The sequence below is a fragment of the Taudactylus pleione genome, unplaced genomic scaffold, assembly GCF_031769625.1.
Source record: "Taudactylus pleione unplaced genomic scaffold, aTauple2 ptg001303l, whole genome shotgun sequence".
Lineage (NCBI taxonomy): Eukaryota > Metazoa > Chordata > Amphibia > Anura > Myobatrachidae > Taudactylus > Taudactylus pleione.
Window position 1 is genome coordinate 2,480,384 of NW_028285703.1, and position 22,107 is coordinate 2,502,490.

General features: G+C 48.7%; 1 protein-coding gene across 1 annotated transcript in view; it reads right to left on the minus strand.

Annotated features, from left to right (window-relative positions):
* BTBD7 (BTB domain containing 7) overlaps nt 1-20,475 on the minus strand; it is a 44,663-nt gene extending 24,188 nt beyond the window's left edge. The window contains exons 1-3 of the mRNA XM_088462978.1: nt 20,347-20,475; nt 2,582-2,768; nt 103-1,182 (exon numbers count right to left, since the gene is read on the minus strand). Of these exons, the coding sequence (XP_088319104.1) occupies nt 103-1,182; nt 2,582-2,663 (1,162 nt within the window). The 5' untranslated portion in view covers nt 2,664-2,768; nt 20,347-20,475. The remainder of the gene's footprint in view (nt 1-102; nt 1,183-2,581; nt 2,769-20,346) is intronic.
* Nucleotides 20,476-22,107: the final 1,632 nt, after the last annotated feature.

The window sequence follows — 22,107 nt, forward strand, 5'->3', positions numbered from 1 at the left end:
GCCCCTTGAAGTATTAAAAGAATAAAAATTAAATGTATTTTTGTTTGTCTGTAAGCCCTCCTATTGGCAGAGCAGGTAAAAGAGGGTTTTCCAGCCACCTACCTTGTGCCAGCATGTTGAACTCGAGGAACAGTGCTATGTGGTAGAGTTCCATTGCTTCCTCAGCCCGAGTCATATTTGGCTTTCCTGCTACCAGAGCCTGAACTTCACTTAGGCTCCCTATCGACGGGCTACAGTGCAAGACATAGGACAAGTCCACTACGTCTGTGTACATGCAATGCAAAATGACTTTTGCATATTTTTTTGGTATTATGGATTCATCAAGGATGATTCTGGTGGGAGTCCTTAATGTCCGGTCTGTGATCTCCTCCCCAGTCCGTATTCGCCTTTGCAGCAGGTTGCGGAAGAACGGAGACCGCGCTGAGAGGATCGCTTTGTGAGCTCGGAGCTCCTCGTCTAAGCAGCTCTGAGCACCGTACGTTTCCACCAGCTCGGAGTCGGTGGAAAAGCTAAGCACCGCATCATAGTAGCACATGTAATCAAACAGCCCACGCATGTCAATGTCCAATGAGTTTGGTGTACCGAATTCCTCGCTCAGTTGCACCAGTATATCCACATTCTGGAATCTGGAGTCCTCAATGCCAAACTCCCCGGTGTACAGGTAGTGTAACAAGGCAGAAAACATCGGCATGTCAATGCCGGCGGTATTGATATCCATGATGATTTCTGCGCCGTACTCTGGGGACGAGGAGAGCAACTTCTTGAAAAACGGACACCTTGCTGCCAATATGGCACGGTGCACGGGAAAGCAGGTCTCCTGGAATATGAGATCCACATCGGTACAATATTTATATTCGTAAAGGTCGCCCATATCTTTCGGCAAAGTCCTAGTTTCTGGCCGGGACACGTTGGCCTGCAGAGACAGCTCTTTTAAGGCCGCCGTTCCCTCGTACTCCTCCACCAGTGCGTTGACGTCTCGGACATCCCACCCAGAGAGCAGCTCTCTCATCTGCTTGGCGTGATCTGCCGACCTGCTGGATTTCCGACGCTTGATGAATTTCTTTTTGAGCGTGGCCAGGCCAGACGTTTTCTTCTTCTTGTCTTGGGGTTTCTCATGCCCGTGTTCAAGGCTGTACAACTTGGACTCGTAGCCATAACCTTGATGTGAGTAAGAGGATGTTCCTAAAGAGGACAACAAACATCAGTGACTTAATACGTTTAGAATATTCTCACATATGTACCTTCGTGCAGAATACTAAAAACAAAAAGGAACACATATTCCAAATAATGATGTTAACCACTATTTTAGGCCCATTCTCACCCAGATCACCCAACGCACCATGTGTGGATATAAACGGATACGGGGACATCAGATGGGTCAGAGAATAGAGCTGGACAAAATCTTGCAGGGAGGTAGATGATGATGTCATTTACAATGTCAAACATCTCATCTCTTATCATAAATTCCCTGCAGCTACAATACACCAGCTAGGACGCATTTGTGTTTGGTAGTTCACCCTATATAGAAATGTATGTATAGATGTTATTCAGTAGTTCATTTCAGCAGGAACTTTGGTATCAGATGGTACCTCAGCTGGCCAGCTCCATAATCCTATCCGAGCGCTGGTGGGAAACTAGGTGGTGGGTAAAAACAGCTGGACCCTGAGGTTATACGCACAATATATTGAATTAAGCAAAGTGAAGAAGCAGCCAAAGAAGTAGTAAGGAGGATGGGGCTTAGAATTTTTTTTTTAAAAAAGTGTTAAACTTGTCAAATTACTAACAGCTCTTTTATATACTATTATTATATTGTAATTGTTCTTCAAGCTATTTGTGAACTCTATGTAATAGTAATTTCTAGTCAGTACCATTGGATCCTACCCGAGTGCTCAGCAGCAGGCAGGCAGAGAACCCCATCTGTGTTCATTCTATGTATAGGTTCATTCTAGAAGCACTTCTCCGCTTAAACAAATTTGGAATATAAGCAGCCAGTTGAAAAGTTCTAGCGAGGATCTACATACACTGGTGTAAGTCGCTCAGAGACTATAGGCCTGGTTCAAAGGTGTACGTTCATCCGAGAATGAACGCACAACTCCCATGTTAAAGGGTCTGCGCAAGTGCAGAACCCGTTCTGCTATCTCGTTCGCAGACCCCCCCCAAGCGTCAGCCTGGTCGCTGATACTGGAAACAGAAGCGTGTCGCCTCCGTTTTCCAGCAGGGACGAGGCCAGTGTCTGCGTATGCAGGTTCCTTGCCTCTTGCGTGAGCAGGTACTGGCTGAAGCTTCCCGCAGCCTGTGCAAAAGAGCAACGGTCGGTGATCCCAGACTGCAACGTCGGTCGCAGTGCCCGGGATCGCAAATGCAGCAAGGCGGTGTCCGACACCTCCTCCTGCATTTGTATGCGAGATGGACGGAATTGCGCAGTCGTTTGTGTGCGGCTGTGTAAATCCATCCATCTCTGAATCAGGCACTATGAGCGTTGGCATTACATGGGCGTGGACACTATTCTTAAGAACATCCCAAATTCTTAATACCAGTGGAATTACACACAACAAGGTTCAGGAAGAGAGACCCCCCTTACCTATGAAGGTCTGCTGCGTCTGTGCGTTTCCCCCTACCCTCGGGGAACACGAGTGGGGGTAGCTTGAAGCATTCACACCCATGTCGTCAGTCACTCAGACACTCTGCCTGACCGCTATCCAAACTATAATCCCGCATGGTCGTGTAATCCCGAATTCCAGGTTCTCCCACAGAAAGCTCATCCATGTCTGAAAAATACAAGCAAATAGGCTTATGAAAGAAATTCTACATAACAGGTGACCAAATGCAATACAAATAATTCATAGAAAAATACTTAAATGCATTAAAAAAACCACTACGGACTCATGGGAGGGGATTCAAATTGTTTACTCGCGCACATGGCCCCCCGACTAAATTCACAGGAGCTATTCAATTATTTGCGGCCATTATTTCTGTCCGCTTGCTCTGCTCTGGCTGCCCAACTCATTACGCCCAGTGGTTTGCACGAGTTTTGCCGCTTTACATGGCCAATCCAGGTGCATTTGAGCGCAACTTGCGCAATAAGTAATCAACGAAACAATTAAATATCGCCCATCGGGCACCCAAAAACAATTGTATTCCCCCCATACAGTAGCAATAGGGGAAAAGTGAAAATAAAACTGTTCTTCAATATTATTTTCCAAAAATATTCACAAAATGTTATAGTTACATCAATTACCCTAATCTTTCCACTAGGAGACCACAGACTAACCAACACACTTAGGGGGTCATTCAGACCCACTCGCAAGCGGCAGTACGCTCGCAAGTGGGTCGATGGTCCCCACTGCGCATGACGGAGGGAGCTCCGTCGGGCGCATGCGCGAGATCCGGACTGCGACAGCCAAGCTGTCGCTCCGGGTCTCGCACCAAAGGGGGCGTGCTGTCGATGGTGACTGACAGCACGCCCCCTTTGGTGGGCGGGCCAGGGGCGTGGCGGCCAGACGGAGGCGTTCCCATGGGAACGCCTACCGTCTGAAGCCGGCCCCACTGACATCACTAGTGATGTCAGTGGGAGTGATTTTGGCTCTGATAGAGCCAAAATCACTCTAGGACTTGTGGCTGGGAAACCCTACCGCAGGGTTTCCGTCGCAAGTCCGATGGTCAAGACCATCGCGACCATCTTTTTGGACGCTCGTATATGCTGTGGGTGGTCACCCACAGCTATACGAGCGTCCAGGAGGACGCTCCATTTTAATGGAGGAGGGCCCTGATTCAGAGCGAGCGCTCTGGTCAGAGCGAGCGGCTCTAAATCAGGGCCTTATTCCGCACACTCAGGACAGTACGGCAGGGAAGAACAGATTTTTAAATGTAGGATACACGGCTGTGTGTGACACGGGGAGAAAGGCCATTTAAACCCTCATTTCCCTTATTGCAGATCCTCTCTTGTTAAGTAAATAATCTCCAACGACTGACCCTATGAATCCTTCTTCCAAAGTTGCAGTATCTTTATTCAACAGGAGCTTGAAAGAGTATCGGTAAACGTTCTCACACCTTGACAGAACTTGAGACGTTTGACGCTATATTGACATGTGCTATGGCTGTAGTGCAGACATTCGCGGTGCCATCGGCCATTACAGAAAGCATGGGATCACACTATCTTTTCTTAAACCATCTGTAAGGATATCAGATGCACATAGGAGAAGATTAACCTCTATTTTACTCAGTTCTGAGAAGCTTCGGACTCTTACGTTAATTTCTGTGCATTTTACCAGATGTGTTTGGGGGGGGGGGGGTCTAGTGACTATTTATTTACATGCTCAGTACAGTTATATGGATGTACACAGCCTAGCAACTGTTGCGCAGATCAGACGCAAATGCCGCAGGCGCCAACATTCTGCTCGCAGCGTCCTTAGGTGGTGAACAGAAATGTACAAAGAAGTCTGTTTTGGACGCCCAAACTACCAGTACATTAGATGGGTTTAGCAACTGTACGCGACAATTACAGGGCGTCCAAACAACAGAATGAATTGCTGTGTCTGTTGACCATTATCATCGCCCCCAAAAAAACAATTGAATCGCTCCCTATTGAGCGTAATAAACATTTTTCTCAAAACCTACATTAAAAAGTGCTCTCTCTCCTACTAGACACTAGGCTACAGCTCATGCAGCCCGCACTAGAATGTCAGTTAGGACCGGTGTTCTTAGCTGGCGTAGTATTGGCGTATTCCAGCATAAAACTAAGCAATAATGGTTTTATATTTTACTTCTTAGCTAGATTGAAGCTGCAAACAGATTTGGCGTTTATAAAGTTCTAACAAGATAGTTAAAAAGGTGAGAGAATTAGTGGTAATAGAACTATTAATAGCTTTTAGTTGTTTCGGGATGTAGTTTAGAAGCAGACGGTCTAAATGCCGACCGCCGGCTTCCAGACTTTCTAATCCCGGCGTGGTACTAATGACAGGTGTTGAAAACTCGACGCCTGTCATTAACCAGATGCCGGAAGACCGACGCCCGGCAAACCGAACAAAGGTAAGCCGGGCGCGTGGTTTTAGGTTTAGGGCTCCCAGGGGCCGATTTAGGATTAGGCACCCCCCGGGGGACTTAGGTCTAGGCTGCGGGGAAGGGGGAGGTTAGGGTTAGGCACACCCCCAGGGGGACTTAGGTTTAGGCACTTGGGGAGGAGGTTAGGTTTAGGCACCCTTAAGGGAGGGTTAGGGGGTGGAATTAGGTTAGCGACACTTACCTTAGGGATGATCGGGATCTTCACCCCTGTCGGCGGTAATACCTACTACACCCGTTGTTTCTGGGTTTTGCTTCATTGGATTTTTATTTTTTATTTTTTAGGTAGGGCAAGGCATGCAATCTAATATAAATCCATTCGCTTCCGTGCATTAACCTCCAATTACGGTAGTCAGATTCTGTTTGTGGCTCCATAGGCTGCGAGCAGAAGACGTCTACTGTAGCTGGCAGATAAATGCGCAACGCAGGATGCTGATGGGAGCTTGGCTGAATGGAATCTGCCTCAAAACATTCGAAAATATAGAGAACCATTTTTGAAAATAAATAAATAAATTATATATATATATATATATATATATATATATATATATATATAGTGTCATATACGGAAAGCGGGAGTAAACAGGTAAGTCTTGAGTATGTTTCTGAAGATTTCTAGAGCGTGTGGCCTGTTGAACGGGCAAAGGAATATGTATACTGGTTCTGTGTGCGGAGCAGCCTCCATTCTGCGTACAGGCAAAATAAACTTTTGTACAACCTGACAAATATGAAAACTAGTTAACTTGCACGACTACAAGTATATACAAGTCATGTCCACAACCTCAGCCAGAATAGTCTGTAAACCAGTACACCGATACCAGAAATGAAGCATGAGGCGTTTGCATGCAGCAGTAACGACTTACATGTGCCGCTGTGAGCTCACGTACCATGTTGTGCAACAGAAACATGTATGACAGGAAGAGAGCTGAGAATTTACCATGCACTTCTGTTTCAAGATGAGTTTTTCTGGAAGAGCAGCTTTTCCCCATACACAGCCTATAATTAGGGTGTAAACTTGTAACCTTATAACAAGCTCAGTCCAGCTGACGCTGTACCTAAGACGCCAACACTACATAATACATTAACAGACTTACACTTATGGTGCGTACACACTGGCCGATAAAGTGGACGACTGAACGATAATGATATCGTTAGTCGTCCACTTTATCGTCCATTTTTAAGCCCAAAAAGATGAACGATGACGACGACGCGCGTTCCCGCGGGTCGTTCGTCATCATCGTTCATCGGGCTGACATGCAGGCCAACCTGACGATCTCGTCAGGTTGCTGCATGTCAGGGAATGGGGGAGAGAGCCCGGCGCTGAACGATATCGTTAATGATATAGTTCAGCGGCTGTGCTCAATGTCATAAACGACATTGAGCACAGCCTGCCGGGGACACACTACACGATATCGCTCAGGGAGCATATCGTGTAGTGTGTATTACTTTACATGGCCAACACTACATAATACACTAACAGACTTACACTTACTTTACATGGCCAACACTACATAATACACTAACAGACTTACACTTACTTTACATGGCCAACACTACATAATACACTAATAGACTTACACTTACTTTACATGGCCAACTCGTGGCATCTAATGAATAACATTCCCGATGTATTTTAATCCAACTTTTCTTTTTTTTTCCCCCCCTCAAGATTTTCAAAAGTATGGAGATTATGTGCATCTATTATAAGAAAGTAAACGTTAGAAGTCTCCTGAATGCACGTTTTGAAAACTATGGAGGACATTTATGAAAACTGGTGCACATGAAAATAATGCTGTAACCCATAGCAACTGGATTTCCATTTCAGAAACAGTGACCCCGTGGTAAGTGGTTCATAATTTATTCTTGGTTTTTTTTTTGGTTCGACAAGCCAGAATACAGCTACAACTCCTGTTTACTGGAAGGAACAGGTGCAAGACACTGGCAGAAATGTTAATATTAGGGGGGTTAAAATACAGATCAATAATAGGGATCCAAATATAAAAATCAGGATGCACAATGTCTCAAAAGTGAAATCAATAAACAACCCATCTTGAGTAGATGTCACCAGGGGTTAAAGTGGGCCGGAACGGGGCGGAATTGCGTTTCGACACTTCTATTTGGAGACGGAACCAGTTCCGCCTCCTCTGACCCTCTATAGCCAGACACCGCAGGGAGGCTTCATTTGACGGGCGCCCGCTGAGATTTTGCTACCAGCGGCACCCGGCACCCTCGCCGCAGCGGCACCCAGAGACTGGAGTTCACTCGAGCTCTGGCTTCCGGCTTCGCTCCCCCCACGGGCACTATAGTTCAGAGCCAGGCGGACCGGAGGCACGCAGGAGCGGGGTTTAATGTCAGTATTGTTTTTTTATTTTTGTGCAAGAGGCACTATAGGGGACATAACTACAGGAGGCATTACCATTAGGGGCACCACCACCACTTGGGCCCCCCTTTTTTTCCAAAAAGCGTTTAGTGGGAGGGGGTGGGGTTTGGGGGCAGGGGACGAGTACCACCACTTCTCTAGGACCATTTTAAGTACTGGATGTCACAGTTTACTGCCCTATGGGGGGAATTCCATTCATAGAGATGTGCTGCCAGGCACCGTGGAGATGCCCTGCAGCACACATACTGTATCGTCCATTGACGGTAGTGCCAACAACGCACCTCTATGGGTTGCGAGGGAAAACTTGCGATCCCAGTGGGCATTATTTGCCGTTCCAAAAAGACACGTTGCATCAATCAATTCGATGTGCATTAGTGATGCCATCTGTACCACCATTGTCAGCAGAGAGTAAGGGCATGCATTTAATAGAATAGAAAACAACTAGGTCCTTGGATCATGGCGATTAGTTTTGTAAATGCATGTAATAATTAATGGCTATCCACAAGCAATGGATTTAGTCCATGGTGAAAAAAAAGCATAATAAGAGAAAAACAAATAGACGAGAACTAAAATAGAAGACGCAAAACAACCACCCCCCTTCCCAAAAAAACCCACATTTCAACCTTCTGTTTGCATTAGCCAATCGTTAGATGTGACATGCTGTATAAGAAAACATGACAGCGGAGAAGCCAAACTTCATTAGCTAAGCTGAATAAGAGAGACCCGTCAAACCCCAGCACTCTATTAGGCTTTTATTTCCAAACTCAATTAGCACACTGAAAAGTCTGCTTAGTGTCTGGGAGGCCCTGTGTTCATTTGCATTTCACTAGAGTACAAAGCAGAACTGCACATACAGGACGGGCAAGGATCTGATGGAGCCCTCAGACAGCAAATAGCAGCGTCTGCTGAAAGGATGGAGATCCTGGCCCTTGTTTGACTCAAACGTCACATCTGGGGCAAGAATAAATGATTACAAGAAGTGGCAGGTCCCATGGGTGGTGAGTAGGCCAACATGTGCTTTCCCGTCTACTGAAGAGAACAACACTCAAATAGGAACTTAAAAGTAACCTTGTTGCCTCAACACAGTGGAAATGACACTTCATGAAAGTTTTACTTGTACAAAAATAAGGCATAGAAGAATTCTGTGTATACTAAATGATAACATCGCTGAAGGTGCAATAGTACTAGGTGTTTAGATAGAGGGGTCATAAGAGGAGAATCAGACTTACCTGCTGGCATACCAGGGATATCCCTGCTTGGCTCTGCACAAACCCCCTACGTCACCTAAGCTCTGACTCAAGGGCAGGGTACCAGCTCTGTGATGCTGCTCATACTCTGCCTCATGGGATAAGAGTGGTTGAAAAGACTGAAGAATGAACATAATGACTTCACGTCACACTAAATTATACACTTTATAAAGAATTCTTCACTAGACTATGACACTATCCAATTTTAGCCATATCCCAGATTAAGCAAATAAACAGAGATCGTTTTCTTAAAGCAGCAATCCCATACGGGTGTTATTATGTTTTTATCCTTTTTAATGAGCAAGTTAAGTATTGTTTAAGCGGGAATCATATGCTTGATAGACATTCATGATGTTGACAACAAAACATTGACAGTGGCTCAATGCATACAAAATTATAATACAGCTTAAAGCATTTTAATGGTCTCAGCAGTGATAACATGTATGGCGGAGTCTCACACGGAGCATGTCATGTGTGAAGGCAGAGATGGGCGATTTTACAATACAGAGCTCAAAGGGCAATTCCAAAGCCACTCTGCTCATAACATGTGCCATGTGACTGTGGTTGCCATGGTACTCACATGACACTGAGTAAACTGCAGAATAGTAGCCTGATGAAACAAACCAAGAAAAAATATATATAACAGCTAAGCTTCTTACAGCCTGCTAGAGTTAATGGTTAAAAAGAAAACAAAAAAACAAAACACACATTTTGGGACTGCTGCTTAATTAGCACACAGATGTTGTGATAATTGTAAGCACAGTTTATGCATATATCCAATTAAGCTATTTGCGTCATTTCATAGCCTTCTTTTAATGTGATAGATCTCATATTAAACCATTTTCACATAACAACTCTGTACATTAGGAGGCTATTTGTAACGCACTGATTGGCTATGCTGTCCTTCGTAGAGTTCAATTCAGCCCGTTAGAGCACATCATGCCCACCCCATAAAAGTGCAAGGTAAAACTTGCGATGTTGGCACTACAGTACAGTGATCTCCCCACACTATTTCTCAGGCGATCCACCCAGCAAAATTGAGCTACACTGATGTTTAGTATAAAAACATCACAGCAACTTATTGGTTGGGTCACAGGTCACAGTCTGGAGGACAGAGCAGATACCGCCCTCAGTGTAAAAGGAAGAGTGCGAGGTTGCCAGCAGGAACAGTCAGCGTTGAACAGTGACTGGTCTGTGTCTCAGCGGGTGAGTGTTTGTTACTGGGGAGGACTTCTGTGTAACCAGCAAGTGGCAGAGTCTGAGCCGGCTATTAGTTCAGACAGCAAGTGGGGCAGTATCCTGGCAGCGCTGCCATCTGTGTCCAGCCAGCAAGTGGCGCAAAATCTAGACTGGCTATTAGTCCAGACAGCAAGTGGGGCAATATCTGGGCAGTGCTGCCATCTGTGCCCACCCAGCAAGAGTGGCTGTCTATCTGTGTCCAGATAGCAAGTGGGGCAGTATCTGGGTAGTGCTGCCATCTGTGTCCAGATAGCAAGTGGGGCAGTATTTGGGCTGCTCTTAAGAAAAAATGTATGTGTGTCCAAAAAGTAAGTGGGCAGTATCTGGTCAGCTCTAAGGATTTTATACTCTAAAACCAATTAGAAGCCGTTTAAAGAATCGCATGAAGCAGAGCAAACAAAATAACCTGATGCTGATGTCACTAGAGGGACCCGATCAAGACTTTCATTATGAAAAAGCTGCAGACAACTGGGCCTCTTCGAAGAGAAGAATATATTAAATGTTAATCTCAAGTTTAAATATAAAAGGTAAAAATGTAAACATTTAATTATTGCCAAGGCCGCCACCCAGCTTCTTCTTGATGCCACCCTGCTGGCAACATTTTCTGGGGAGAACACTGCGGTATATGGCTAATATGTGCACATCCGGGCATCGCGCTAAATTGAATAGGCCCCAGAGAGCTTTCTTGTTGTCTCAGAACAATTAAGACTGTATATAGGCGCATTAAATAAAATATACTGTGCATGTCCCTGTCTATGACTAACCAAAGCATTAAGCAAAGTAAAAAAAAATTGCCACATCTTTTCAGTTTACACATTTGTGGATATTACACCAACCTGATTTCTGAAGAAGTGTAAAATATTGTGGGGAAGTTTGACTGTTTCACTGTTAAATAACTACCCCCTCAATATATGATGTAACTACCTCGTCCCACTAGAACTGCATCTGACTAACACCTCCTGCCTTTTGCAACATTTATTAACATTTTCCAGTTGCAGGGAGATTTACACTGGGTACACATTAAGCAGTGTGTGTACCCAGCGATGCGACCGACACCCCCCCCCCCCCCGATGGACCAACAGGTACACAGTAGAAAATTTGTGCTCAACCGCCCGATATGTCAGCCCCTGCTGCACGGGGTCTTCAGTCTCATCGTCAGATTAGGCTGCATGTAGGGCCGACCAGACGATGGTGCTGACAACCCTGCGGGACCCCACGGCTGACATAGTGGGTACACACTAGACGATATGTCGGCCCAATTCGTCAGATCGGGCGAAATATCGCCTCATGTGTACCCAGCTTTAGAATCCCATTGCACTAATGCAGGGGGTGGGCAATAAGCCTCCCTCCAGCTGTTGTTGAACTTCAAATCCCAGCATGCCTTGCAACAGTTTTAGCATGGCCAAATAGTTTCACAACATCTGGGGGGCCGCTCATTGCCCCCCCCCCCTGCTAATGACAGCATATTGTTGTGACTACATCCCTAATCAAAAACAGGAAACACAAAAAAATAAATAAATAACCACAGGAAGTAAACATGATGGTGTGTTCTATAAAAATGAGCTGCTTATGTTTTCATTTTGCCATATTAAGGCACACATCATGCTTCTGCCACATGGAAATGAAAGAGCACAAATTGTATTGACAATCGTAGATCCACACTGGACACTTTCGCCGGAACTAAAATAACTTATTTTGTCCTGAATCACATTTACGTGAGTGCTGGTTACGGTTAGCAAATGCCTGTATACGTTATTATATATAAAAAGAATAAAAGACACAGCCAAACTAAACGGTCTGATGGTTTTTATACACTTCTGTTTACTGATGTCCTATAAGAAGTTTTGGGTGTATGATGCAAATCAGCGCATGAAAGGTAATAACGGATTTACTCTGCATGTTCAGCTCACCTCCGCCAATGGAGAGAGATCGCAGTTACAAAGAAGCAGCCTGTTAAATCACAATTGCTGCTCAGGAACACAGTTTTTCAATAGGGACACATAAAACCAATCCCACTAACATGCTGCCAATGGGAACAGATGAGCACCCTTATTATAGGCAGACAGCCTGTCCTTGTGGAAACAATGCAGGTGATACTAGAGTACACCTTACTCCTGCCACAGATGCATGCTCAATATGATAAATAATTATAACCTAGAACAAAGCCATTAACCAGCACAACCCAGTAACACTACGGCTTGTTTGTTGCTAGCGAAAACTGACACAATGGAAAAAATAAATAAAAAATGGTGTTTTGTACAAACAATTATCGGGCCCATCCGTCTGATATCCGCGGATCACCCTGATAATTGTAGTGTGCGTGTCCGACCGAGGGTTAAATGTCGATAGGTTGGGCATGCTGGATCGCCTAGCATGCCCGTCCGATGCGATACCTGCAAAGGAAAACGTTAGCCGCATCGGGCAGTGTATGCCCAGCCGTGGCCGACTAACAGACATTTCCCTGCCCCCCCCCCATGGAGTGCCAATCATCCTCCGTCACATCACATCATATTGCACTAACATCCAGCTGACAATTACCCCAATAGTTCATGTTATGAATATTTCCCTCCAATGGAACAGGTGACCCAATGAATTCACCTCTAATCCTAAAGAAGAGTTTCCAAAACTCGGTCCTCAAGGCACCGTAAAGGTGGCCACACACATGGCGATGTGCACACGATCAGCCGATGTGTACGATTTCCATTGAAACTCTCCCCAGCAGCTCTGTACACGATCTCTCCTGCAGTCAGACTGTCACAGTGCATCGCGTCCTAGATTGTCAGATCTGCCCTACTGCACGGCAGATCTGACGATGCGATGTGCGACCAGCAGGGACACGCATCGTGTCGTGATTGTGAGTGGGGACTCACGATTTACTCACGATTTGCCCATATTTTACACGATCTGTCGTACCAATGTGTCAGAATCGGCCAGATCGGATAAAAATATCACTATGTGCGCAGCCACCATAATAGTCCAGGTATTAAAGATATCAAGGCTTGATTAGAGATGGTTCAATTAAGCGGACTTTTGTAATAATTATGCCACCTGTACATAAAGTATGGATATCCTTAAAACCTGACCTTGAAGACCAAGGGGGTCATTCAGACCCGCTCGCGAGCAGCAGTACGCTCGCAAGCGGGGCGATGTTCCCCACTGCGCATGACGGAGGGAGCTCCGTCGTGCGCATGCGCGAGACCCGGGGAGCGACGGGCTTTCCATCGCTCCGGGGAGCGACGGGCTTTCCATCGCTCCGGGGGTGTGCTGTCGATGTTGACAGCACGCCCCCTTTGGTGGGCGTGCCTGCCAGACGGAGGCGTTCCCATGGGAACGCCTACCGTCTGAAGCTGGCCCCACTGACATCACTAGTGATGTCAGTGGGAGTGATTTTGGCTCTGATAGAGCCAAAATCACTCCAGGGCTTGTGGCAGGGAGACCCTACCGCAGGGTCTCCGTCGCAAGTCCGATGGTCAAGACCATCGCGACCATCTTTTTGGCCGCTCGCATATGCTGATGCGAGCGGCCAGGAGGCCGCTCCATTTTCATGGAGGAGGGTCCTGATTCAGAGCGAGCGCTCTGGTAGGAGCGTCCGGCTCTGAATCAGGTCCCAAGTGTGGAAAACACTGCCCTAAAAGAAATGACCCAAATCCGTCTCACTACCCTATTAAATGCACATGTACACACTATGGCGGGTATCCAATTAGATGCAATATTTTCACTATTCTCCCGATATTTTTGTTTTCGCGGCCATCGTGAAAAGACTACTACTTTCAGTTGTGATGTTTTCATGGTATCCATCTGCAAGCGAGATTCCGGAAAAATCTCCTGAATACAGACCAATCCTGCGAGTGGGGGGTGGGAACTTATTGCTTTCCTGCCGTTACCTCACCCCGCTATTTAAGAGTTACTGGGAAGTAGTCCTGACACCATTTTGACCAGGGTGCAGCTTTGCGAGACTGGTGGAGCAGAGTTTGGAATTGCCTGCTACAGCAGGAGAAGAGGAGACCAAAGACAGCACACCGGAGAGCAGCAAAGATAGAGAAAAAATATAAATATGTCGTAAAGGTCATAAAAACCTTAAAAAAAAAAAATAAAAAAAAAATGTTGAGAATTACTATTACATACAGAAACCAAAAATATGTTGATAGTCAAGATTCCTGAAACTAGATTGTACTTTTCACCACGTCAGAGTAGGCGAAAAGAAATCAGCAACGAGAGCCAGCCCAAACCCAGTTATCTCATGAACCTTGTACCACATAAACTGGTTATCATATCTAATTGGATACCACCTTCAGTATTTACTCTACACATAATAGATTCTTATTAGCTTGGTCAATTTTAGAGCACATTCACATCTATCTGGTCTTATGTATTGTAATGTTGCATTAAGCATTTACGCAGCCCACCTTATTTCTCATGTGTTATACCACGGCAATAAAGGCCCTAATACATCAGCGACAGATTGTCGCAATACCCCGATCGCCAGATCAGATCATCAGCAGGCAGATGTGCGGAGTCCTTAAATTGTATTGGTAAAATCAAGGGTATTTATTTCAAAACATTGATTTTACTAATCACTAATAATGTCAAAAAAGTACACTCGCTGGTAAGCGTTTTTCAACATTTTGCTAGCATATAGTTGTAAACAAACCGTCATTTTATAGTTTTTTTTCTAGATCCTCTTTTTGACATAAGCCTAATACCCAGGTTTTTGTGCATGAACGTACATCAACCCGGGTCTGATGCAAGACTGACAGGTGCAACCCGAGTTGACAGTCCCGGGTCCGCGACTTTGCACGCTAGTGCGTTTTTTCCTGGGGACTTGCAACCCAGGTCGATGACCCGGCTCGAGTGTGAAAGGTGCGGCCCTGGGCTTGATGACCCGGGGTAATGCCTAAAACAAAACGGATTGGCTGGGTACAGTGGCGCTTGGAGACAAGATCATCTCCAAGAGCCCACTGAATGCCGAAAGACCCAGGTCAGGTGTGAAGGGTGATGACCCGGGAACAACCTGGGTCGCCCCCCCTTAGTGTGAAAGGGGTAGCCCGGCTTCAACACGTGTCAAGTGTTCCGGGTTGAAGGATTTTAAGCCTGAAAGTGGTATAAGTTATGGTAATGTTAAAACTTTAGTACAAGGGCAGGACACAATAAGAAGTTGTATTTGGTAACCAACACACTGGCATTCTGCAACAATTTACAGAAGAAAAACAGTCAGACGATAAACTACCAGGTACTAGATTTCAAATGTAGAAATATATTTCTATTGTATACACCAAGGGTGGGGAACCTTTTTTTTTGCCTAGGGCAATTTTGATATATATAACATTATTCACGGGTTGGTGCAGGCCACGACCCCTCCATGTGACATCACACAGGGGTGGGGTCACAAACGCTGGTGATTACAGCAATGCCCGGAGCATCCTGAGGATGTTCCGGGGAGCTGTAAGGGCAGCGATGTGACTGCCTGAAGCGTCTTATGGCAGCTCCATGCGGCACAGATTCTGGCTGCAGGCTGCCATTCTAGGGACCCTGCTAGCCAGATGAGGCTAGCAGAAAAAAGCTCAGAGGGCAAGAGCAAATGATTCCACGGGCTTTATACAGCCCCCGGGCCTGGAGGTTCCCCATCCCTGGTATACACAATGCTGCAAGAAATACTGCTTAAGAAATACATGGCTTTATATACTGATGCTAAATCTATCACTTAGGTAAGGTATTTAGAGAATGCAGACATGAAACTCATTTACGTCAGGTCAAAACATGCCAATTGTGATCATAGCTCACATTACTGTGGAGAAAAGCAGTGGCATGAGATTGGCATCTGTCTCACAGAGCCACCAATAGTCATTAATAACAAACACTACAATATACCGTCATGTCCTGACTGCATGCACCAGGCAGCAAATAGACTAATGCCGCACATCCACTACCGGACCCAGGGAAGACATCGTAATCGTACCGTCGTTCCCCATCTCCTGCAGTGCCTACACTGAACGATGAGTCGCTCAGTGTAGGCACCCTCCATCATCCCCGAACATGGTCAATTTGTCGTTATCGGCAGACTGACCAGCATGTTCGGGCGATGATTGATGTCTGAAACGACCAGCAGGAGCGCTCATCGCTGGTCTTTTCCAACATTTGCATACCCGATTTGTGCCCGATTAACGAGCGATTGAACGAGAATGATGTCGTTATCGTTCAATCACTCTGTTTAATCAGGCAGTGAATACCCGCCAGATAAACATTGCTAAATATAAAAGATCTTTATGCTCCTTATCAGATTGTTCACAGAGTACTTAGAACATGACCAAACTCAACACTTAGGGCCTGATTCAGAGCCACTCGTAAGCGGCAGCTCGTTCGCTCCGAGCGATGCTTGCCAAACTGCGCATGCGTACGGATCGATATAAGCATGCGCGAACCAGTCAGTGCGGCCGAAATTCATGTGCTCGCAAAATAGCGAATGCCTGCTAATTTGAGTGACAGAATGAGGCGTATGTGGGTGGTAACAGGGGAAGGTGCTTGAAAACGGGGAGTGGAGATCCGATCGCAGGCGTGCCTAAAGGTCAAAACTGGCGTTTTATGGGTGTGCATATTTAAAACAGCAGCGTCATTGACCACGTCATTGGGTTATTTTATAGCCAGAACTGCTCGCAAAATTGTGGTAGCAAAAACCAACCACAAGAATAGCGAGCAGCTCATACCCTGTTCGATGTACTCGATTAATCTAATAAATAGCGGACATGACGTAGGATGCGAGCGGCCAGGGGGCGTAGTTTCCCAAAAAACGACCGCAAGTTTTGTTCGCTCGTTCAGACCTAGAGGCGTGAACAGACCGCAAACAGCGAACGGTTCATTTGAATAGCCACCCCTATTTTCTGGACGAGCGAGCGCAAATAGCGACCGGCTCTGAATCAGGCCCTTAATTGTTCCTTACTTCTTCAAATGTAACAAATTTAAAGTATGTTTGACAACCCACATCTTCAACACCAATTGTAAGCTGTAATATATCTTGCTGGCACATGTTGCTGCAATATGAAGAAATGATCATAAAACTATGAAACCATCTTTACATACATACATACATACATACATACATACATACTATATAGGGGAATGAGAAAAGCACAAGGGGCCGCTAGATGCTAGTAAGTGGTGGGTGTGGATAATAATATAAGGGTTACTTCGTATGGGAGGTAAGTGGGATCACTTGAGGATAGGAGTTGGAAGGGCAGGGCAACATTCAATTGACCAGGTTGTTAAGTCTGACTAGGACCACTTAAGTCAGAGAACGCCAGTTACCGCGCCTTAAGCTGTGTGTTTAGTCACCCAGCATTCTCCGACTAAAGTGCCGGCCACGAGGCTGTTAGCACCGCGTTAAGCCAGAAACCAGCAGCGAGGCCGGTACTTATGTTGGATTTCTGCTCGCACCTTAGGAGGGTGAAGCACAATTCCTGTAGTCGGACTTTACAGCGCAGTCATTTCAATAACTCTGGGAATTCCTTTCCGGGGCTATTCCACATCGCGCTGAATTGAATCGCCCCCTTAGAGTTGATGCTAGTGTCATCAGTTACAGCTAATATACCTTATATTAGTAACTGACCACCCTCCTCAAGCTCTTTATCCAACAACATATTGCCCATTATTTTTGTTAAAGACATAGTAGCATAACAAAAAAAAAAAAACATTTATATACTGCTATAGGCCAGTAGCTAATTTGCCTATATGGTAAATGACGTAAAAGCTAGCAGGGGTGCCGGTCGGCATTAAAGGGCATGATAGCAGGGACTGCTATGGGGATAGAGGGCAGCGCAGCAGGGATGTCTGGAGGGTTCTAGAGGGCAACGTAGTACGGGTTGCTGGGGCAGCGTAGAGGACACCTCAGTGTTGCAGGAATAGACAGCAGTTAAGCAGGAGTTGCTGGGGACAGGGTAGAGGGTATGCCGGGTGCTGGAGGGCAGCATAGCGGGGGTTGCTGGGTGGCGGAGGACATCATAACGGGGGTTGCTGGGTGGCGGAAGCAAGCATAGCGGGGGTAGCTGGGTGGCGGAGGGCAGCATAGCGGGGGTAGCTGGGTGGCGGCATAGCGGGGGTAGCTGGGTGGCGGCATAGCGGGGGTAGCTGGGTGGCGGCATAGCGGGGGTAGCTGGGTGGCGGCATAGCGGGGGTAGCTGGGTGGCGGAGGGCAGCATAGCGGGGGTAGCTGGGTGGCGGAGGGCAGCATAGCGGGGGTAGCTGGGTGGCGGAGGGCAGCATAGCGGGGGTAGCTGGGTGGCGGAGGGCAGCATAGCGGGGGTAGCTGGGTGGCGGAGGGCAGCATAGCGGGGGTAGCTGGGTGGCGGAGGGCAGCATAGCGGGGGTAGCTGGGTGGCGGAGGGCAGCATAGCGGGGTAGCTGGGTGGCGGAGGGCAGCATAGCGGGGTAGCTGGGTGGCGGAGGGCAGCATAGCGGGGTAGCTGGGTGGCGGAGGGCAGCATAGCGGGGTAGCTGGGTGGCGGAGGGCAGCATAGCGGGGGTAGCTGGGTGGCGGAGGGCAGCATAGCGGGGGTAGCTGGGTGGCGGAGGGCAGCATAGCGGGGGTAGCTGGGTGGCGGAGGGCAGCATAGCGGGGGTAGCTGGGTGGCGGAGGGCAGCATAGCGGGGGTAGCTGGGTGGCGGAGGGCAGCATAGCGGGGTAGCTGGGTGGCGGAGGGCAGCATAGCGGGGTAGCTGGGTGGCGGAGGGCAGCATAGCGGGGGTAGCTGGGTGGCGGAGGGCAGCATAGCGGGGGTAGCTGGGTGGCGGAGGGCAGCATAGCGGGGGTAGCTGGGTGGCGGAGGGCAGCATAGCGGGGGTAGCTGGGTGGCGGAGGGCAGCATAGCGGGGGTAGCTGGGTGGCGGAGGGCAGCATAGCGGGGGTAGCTGGGTGGCGGAGGGCAGCATAGCGGGGGTAGCTGGGTGGCGGAGGGCAGCATAGCGGGGGTAGCTGGGTGGCGGAGGGCAGCATAGCGGGGGTAGCTGGGTGGCGGAGGGCAGCATAGCGGGGGTAGCTGGGTGGCGGAGGGCAGCATAGCGGGGGTAGCTGGGTGGCGGAGGGCAGCATAGCGGGGGTAGCTGGGTGGCGGAGGGCAGCATAGCGGGGGTAGCTGGGTGGCGGAGGGCAGCATAGCGGGGGTAGCTGGGTGGCGGAGGGCAGCATAGCGGGGGTAGCTGGGTGGCGGAGGGCAGCATAGCGGGGGTAGCTGGGTGGCGGAGGGCAGCATAGCGGGGGTAGCTGGGTGGCGGAGGGCAGCATAGCGGGGGTAGCTGGGTGGCGGAGGGCAGCATAGCGGGGGTAGCTGGGTGGCGGAGGGCAGCATAGCGGGGGTAGCTGGGTGGCGGAGGGCAGCATAGCGGGGGTAGCTGGGTGGCGGAGGGCAGCATAGCGGGGGTAGCTGGGTGGCGGAGGGCAGCATAGCGGGGGTAGCTGGGTGGCGGAGGGCAGCATAGCGGGGGTAGCTGGGTGGCGGAGGGCAGCATAGCGGGGGTAGCTGGGTGGCGGAGGGCAGCATAGCGGGGGTAGCTGGGTGGCGGAGGGCAGCATAGCGGGGGTAGCTGGGTGGCGGAGGGCAGCATAGCGGGGGTAGCTGGGTGGCGGAGGGCAGCATAGCGGGGGTAGCTGGGTGGCGGAGGGCAGCATAGCGGGGGTAGCTGGGTGGCGGAGGGCAGCATAGCGGGGGTAGCTGGGTGGCGGAGGGCAGCATAGCGGGGGTAGCTGGGTGGCGGAGGGCAGCATAGCGGGGGTAGCTGGGTGGCGGAGGGCAGCATAGCGGGGGTAGCTGGGTGGCGGAGGGCAGCATAGCGGGGGTAGCTGGGTGGCGGAGGGCAGCATAGCGGGGGTAGCTGGGTGGCGGAGGGCAGCATAGCGGGGGTAGCTGGGTGGCGGAGGGCAGCATAGCGGGGGTAGCTGGGTGGCGGAGGGCAGCATAGCGGGGGTAGCTGGGTGGCGGAGGGCAGCATAGCGGGGGTAGCTGGGTTGCGGAGGGCAGCATAGCGGGGGTAGCTGGGTGGCGGAGGGCAGCATAGCGGGGGTAGCTGGGTGGCGGAGGGCAGCATAGCGGGGGTAGCTGGGTGGCGGAGGGCAGCATAGCGGGGGTAGCTGGGTGGCGGAGGGCAGCATAGCGGGGGTAGCTGGGTGGCGGAGGGCAGCATAGCGGGGTTGCTGGGTGGTGGAGGGCAGCATAGTGGGGGTAGTGGAGGGCAGCATAGTGTGGGTTGCTAAGTGACAAGGGGTGGTACTTGGAGTATAATGCCAGGATGCTAGACAGGTGACCCCCTCCCCAGGTGTAGTCAGGGTGAGTGACAGGGCCACCCGTACTCCTGCTGTATCCCACATAGGAAATCTCCATAGGCAGAGGCCCTGTTACCCTGCGGCCACCAGCTCCATCCTATCAGGGTACCACTCACTTCCAGGCGGGTCACCACGTCCGGCCTCCTCCCGCCGCTCCTGTCTGCTCCACCGCGGCCATGCTCCCGGTGATGGGCGGCCCTATGCTCCCCCCTCCGCTCAGATCCTCGTCGCCGCCATCTTGTCTCTTCCCCCTCCCTCAGCATACGTCACCGGGCAGGGGCCACGTGACACTGCGTGACGTCACCCGCTGATCCCGCCCCCTCCGCGTGTCTCCCTCCCTCAGTCAGTGACAGTCAGTGCTGCTGCTGCTGGTATTGCACAGATGTTATGTGTGCATTACTCCTGTACATTATATTTCTCTACTCAGTTTCCCTCTGGAGAACTTGTGGATTATAAGGGATATTGCTGCCCCCTACTCTGTAGTATTATACATTAGTCGGAGTAATGAGAGAGCAGTAGGTGTGCTGCCTTGTGCATTATAAGGGATATTGCTGCCCCCTGCTCTGTAGTATTATACATTAGTCGGAGTAATGAGAGAGCAGTAGGTGTGCTGCCTTGTGCATTATAAGGGATATTGCTGCCCCCTGCTCTGTAGTATTATACATTAGTCGGAGTAATGAGAGAGCAGTAGGTGTGCTGCCTTGTGCATTATAAGGGATATTGCTGCCCCCTGCTCTGTAGTATTATACATTAGTCGGAGTAATGAGAGAGCAGTAGGTGTGCTGCCTTGTGCATTATAAGGGATATTGCTGCCCCCTGCTCTGTAGTATTATACATTAGTCGGAGTAATGAGAGAGCAGTAGGTGTGCTGCCTTGTGCATTATAAGGGATATTGCTGCCCCCCTGCTCTGTAGTATTATACATTAGTCGGAGTAATGAGAGAGCAGTAGGTGTGCTGCCTTGTGCATTATAAGGGATATTGCTGCCCCCTGCTCTGTAGTATTATACATTAGTCGGAGTAATGAGAGAGCAGTAGGTGTGCTGCCTTGTGGATTATAAGGGATATTGCTGCCCCCTGCTCTGTAGTATTATACATTAGTCGGAGTAATGAGAGAGCAGTAGGTGTGCTGCCTTGTGCATTATAAGGGATATTGATGCCCCCTGCTCTGTAGTATTATACATTAGTCGGAGTAATGAGAGAGCAGTAGGTGTGCTGCCTTGTGCATTATAAGGGATATTGCTGCCCCCTGCTCTGTAGTATTATACATTAGTCGGAGTAATGAGAGAGCAGTAGGTGTGCTGCCTTGTGCATTATAAGGGATATTGCTGCCCCCTGCTCTGTAGTATTATACATTAGTCGGAGTAATGAGAGAGCAGTAGGTGTGCTGCCTTGTGCATTATAAGGGATATTGCTGCCCCCTGCTCTGTAGTATTATACATTAGTCGGAGTAATGAGAGAGCAGTAGGTGTGCTGCCTTGTGCATTATAAGGGATATTGCTGCCCCCTGCTCTGTAGTATTATACATTAGTCGGAGTAATGAGAGAGCAGTAGGTGTGCTGCCTTGTGCATTATAAGGGATATTGCTGCCCCCTGCTCTGTAGTATTATACATTAGTCGGAGTAATGAGAGAGCAGTAGGTGTGCTGCCTTGTGCATTATAAGGGATATTGCTGCCCCCTGCTCTGTAGTATTATACATTAGTCGGAGTAATGAGAGAGCAGTAGGTGTGCTGCCTTGTGGATTATAAGGGATATTGCTGCCCCCTGCTCTGTAGTATTATACATTAGTCGGAGTAATGAGAGAGCAGTAGGTGTGCTGCCGTGTGCATTATAAGGGATATTGCTGCCCCCTGCTCTGTAGTATTATACATTAGTCGG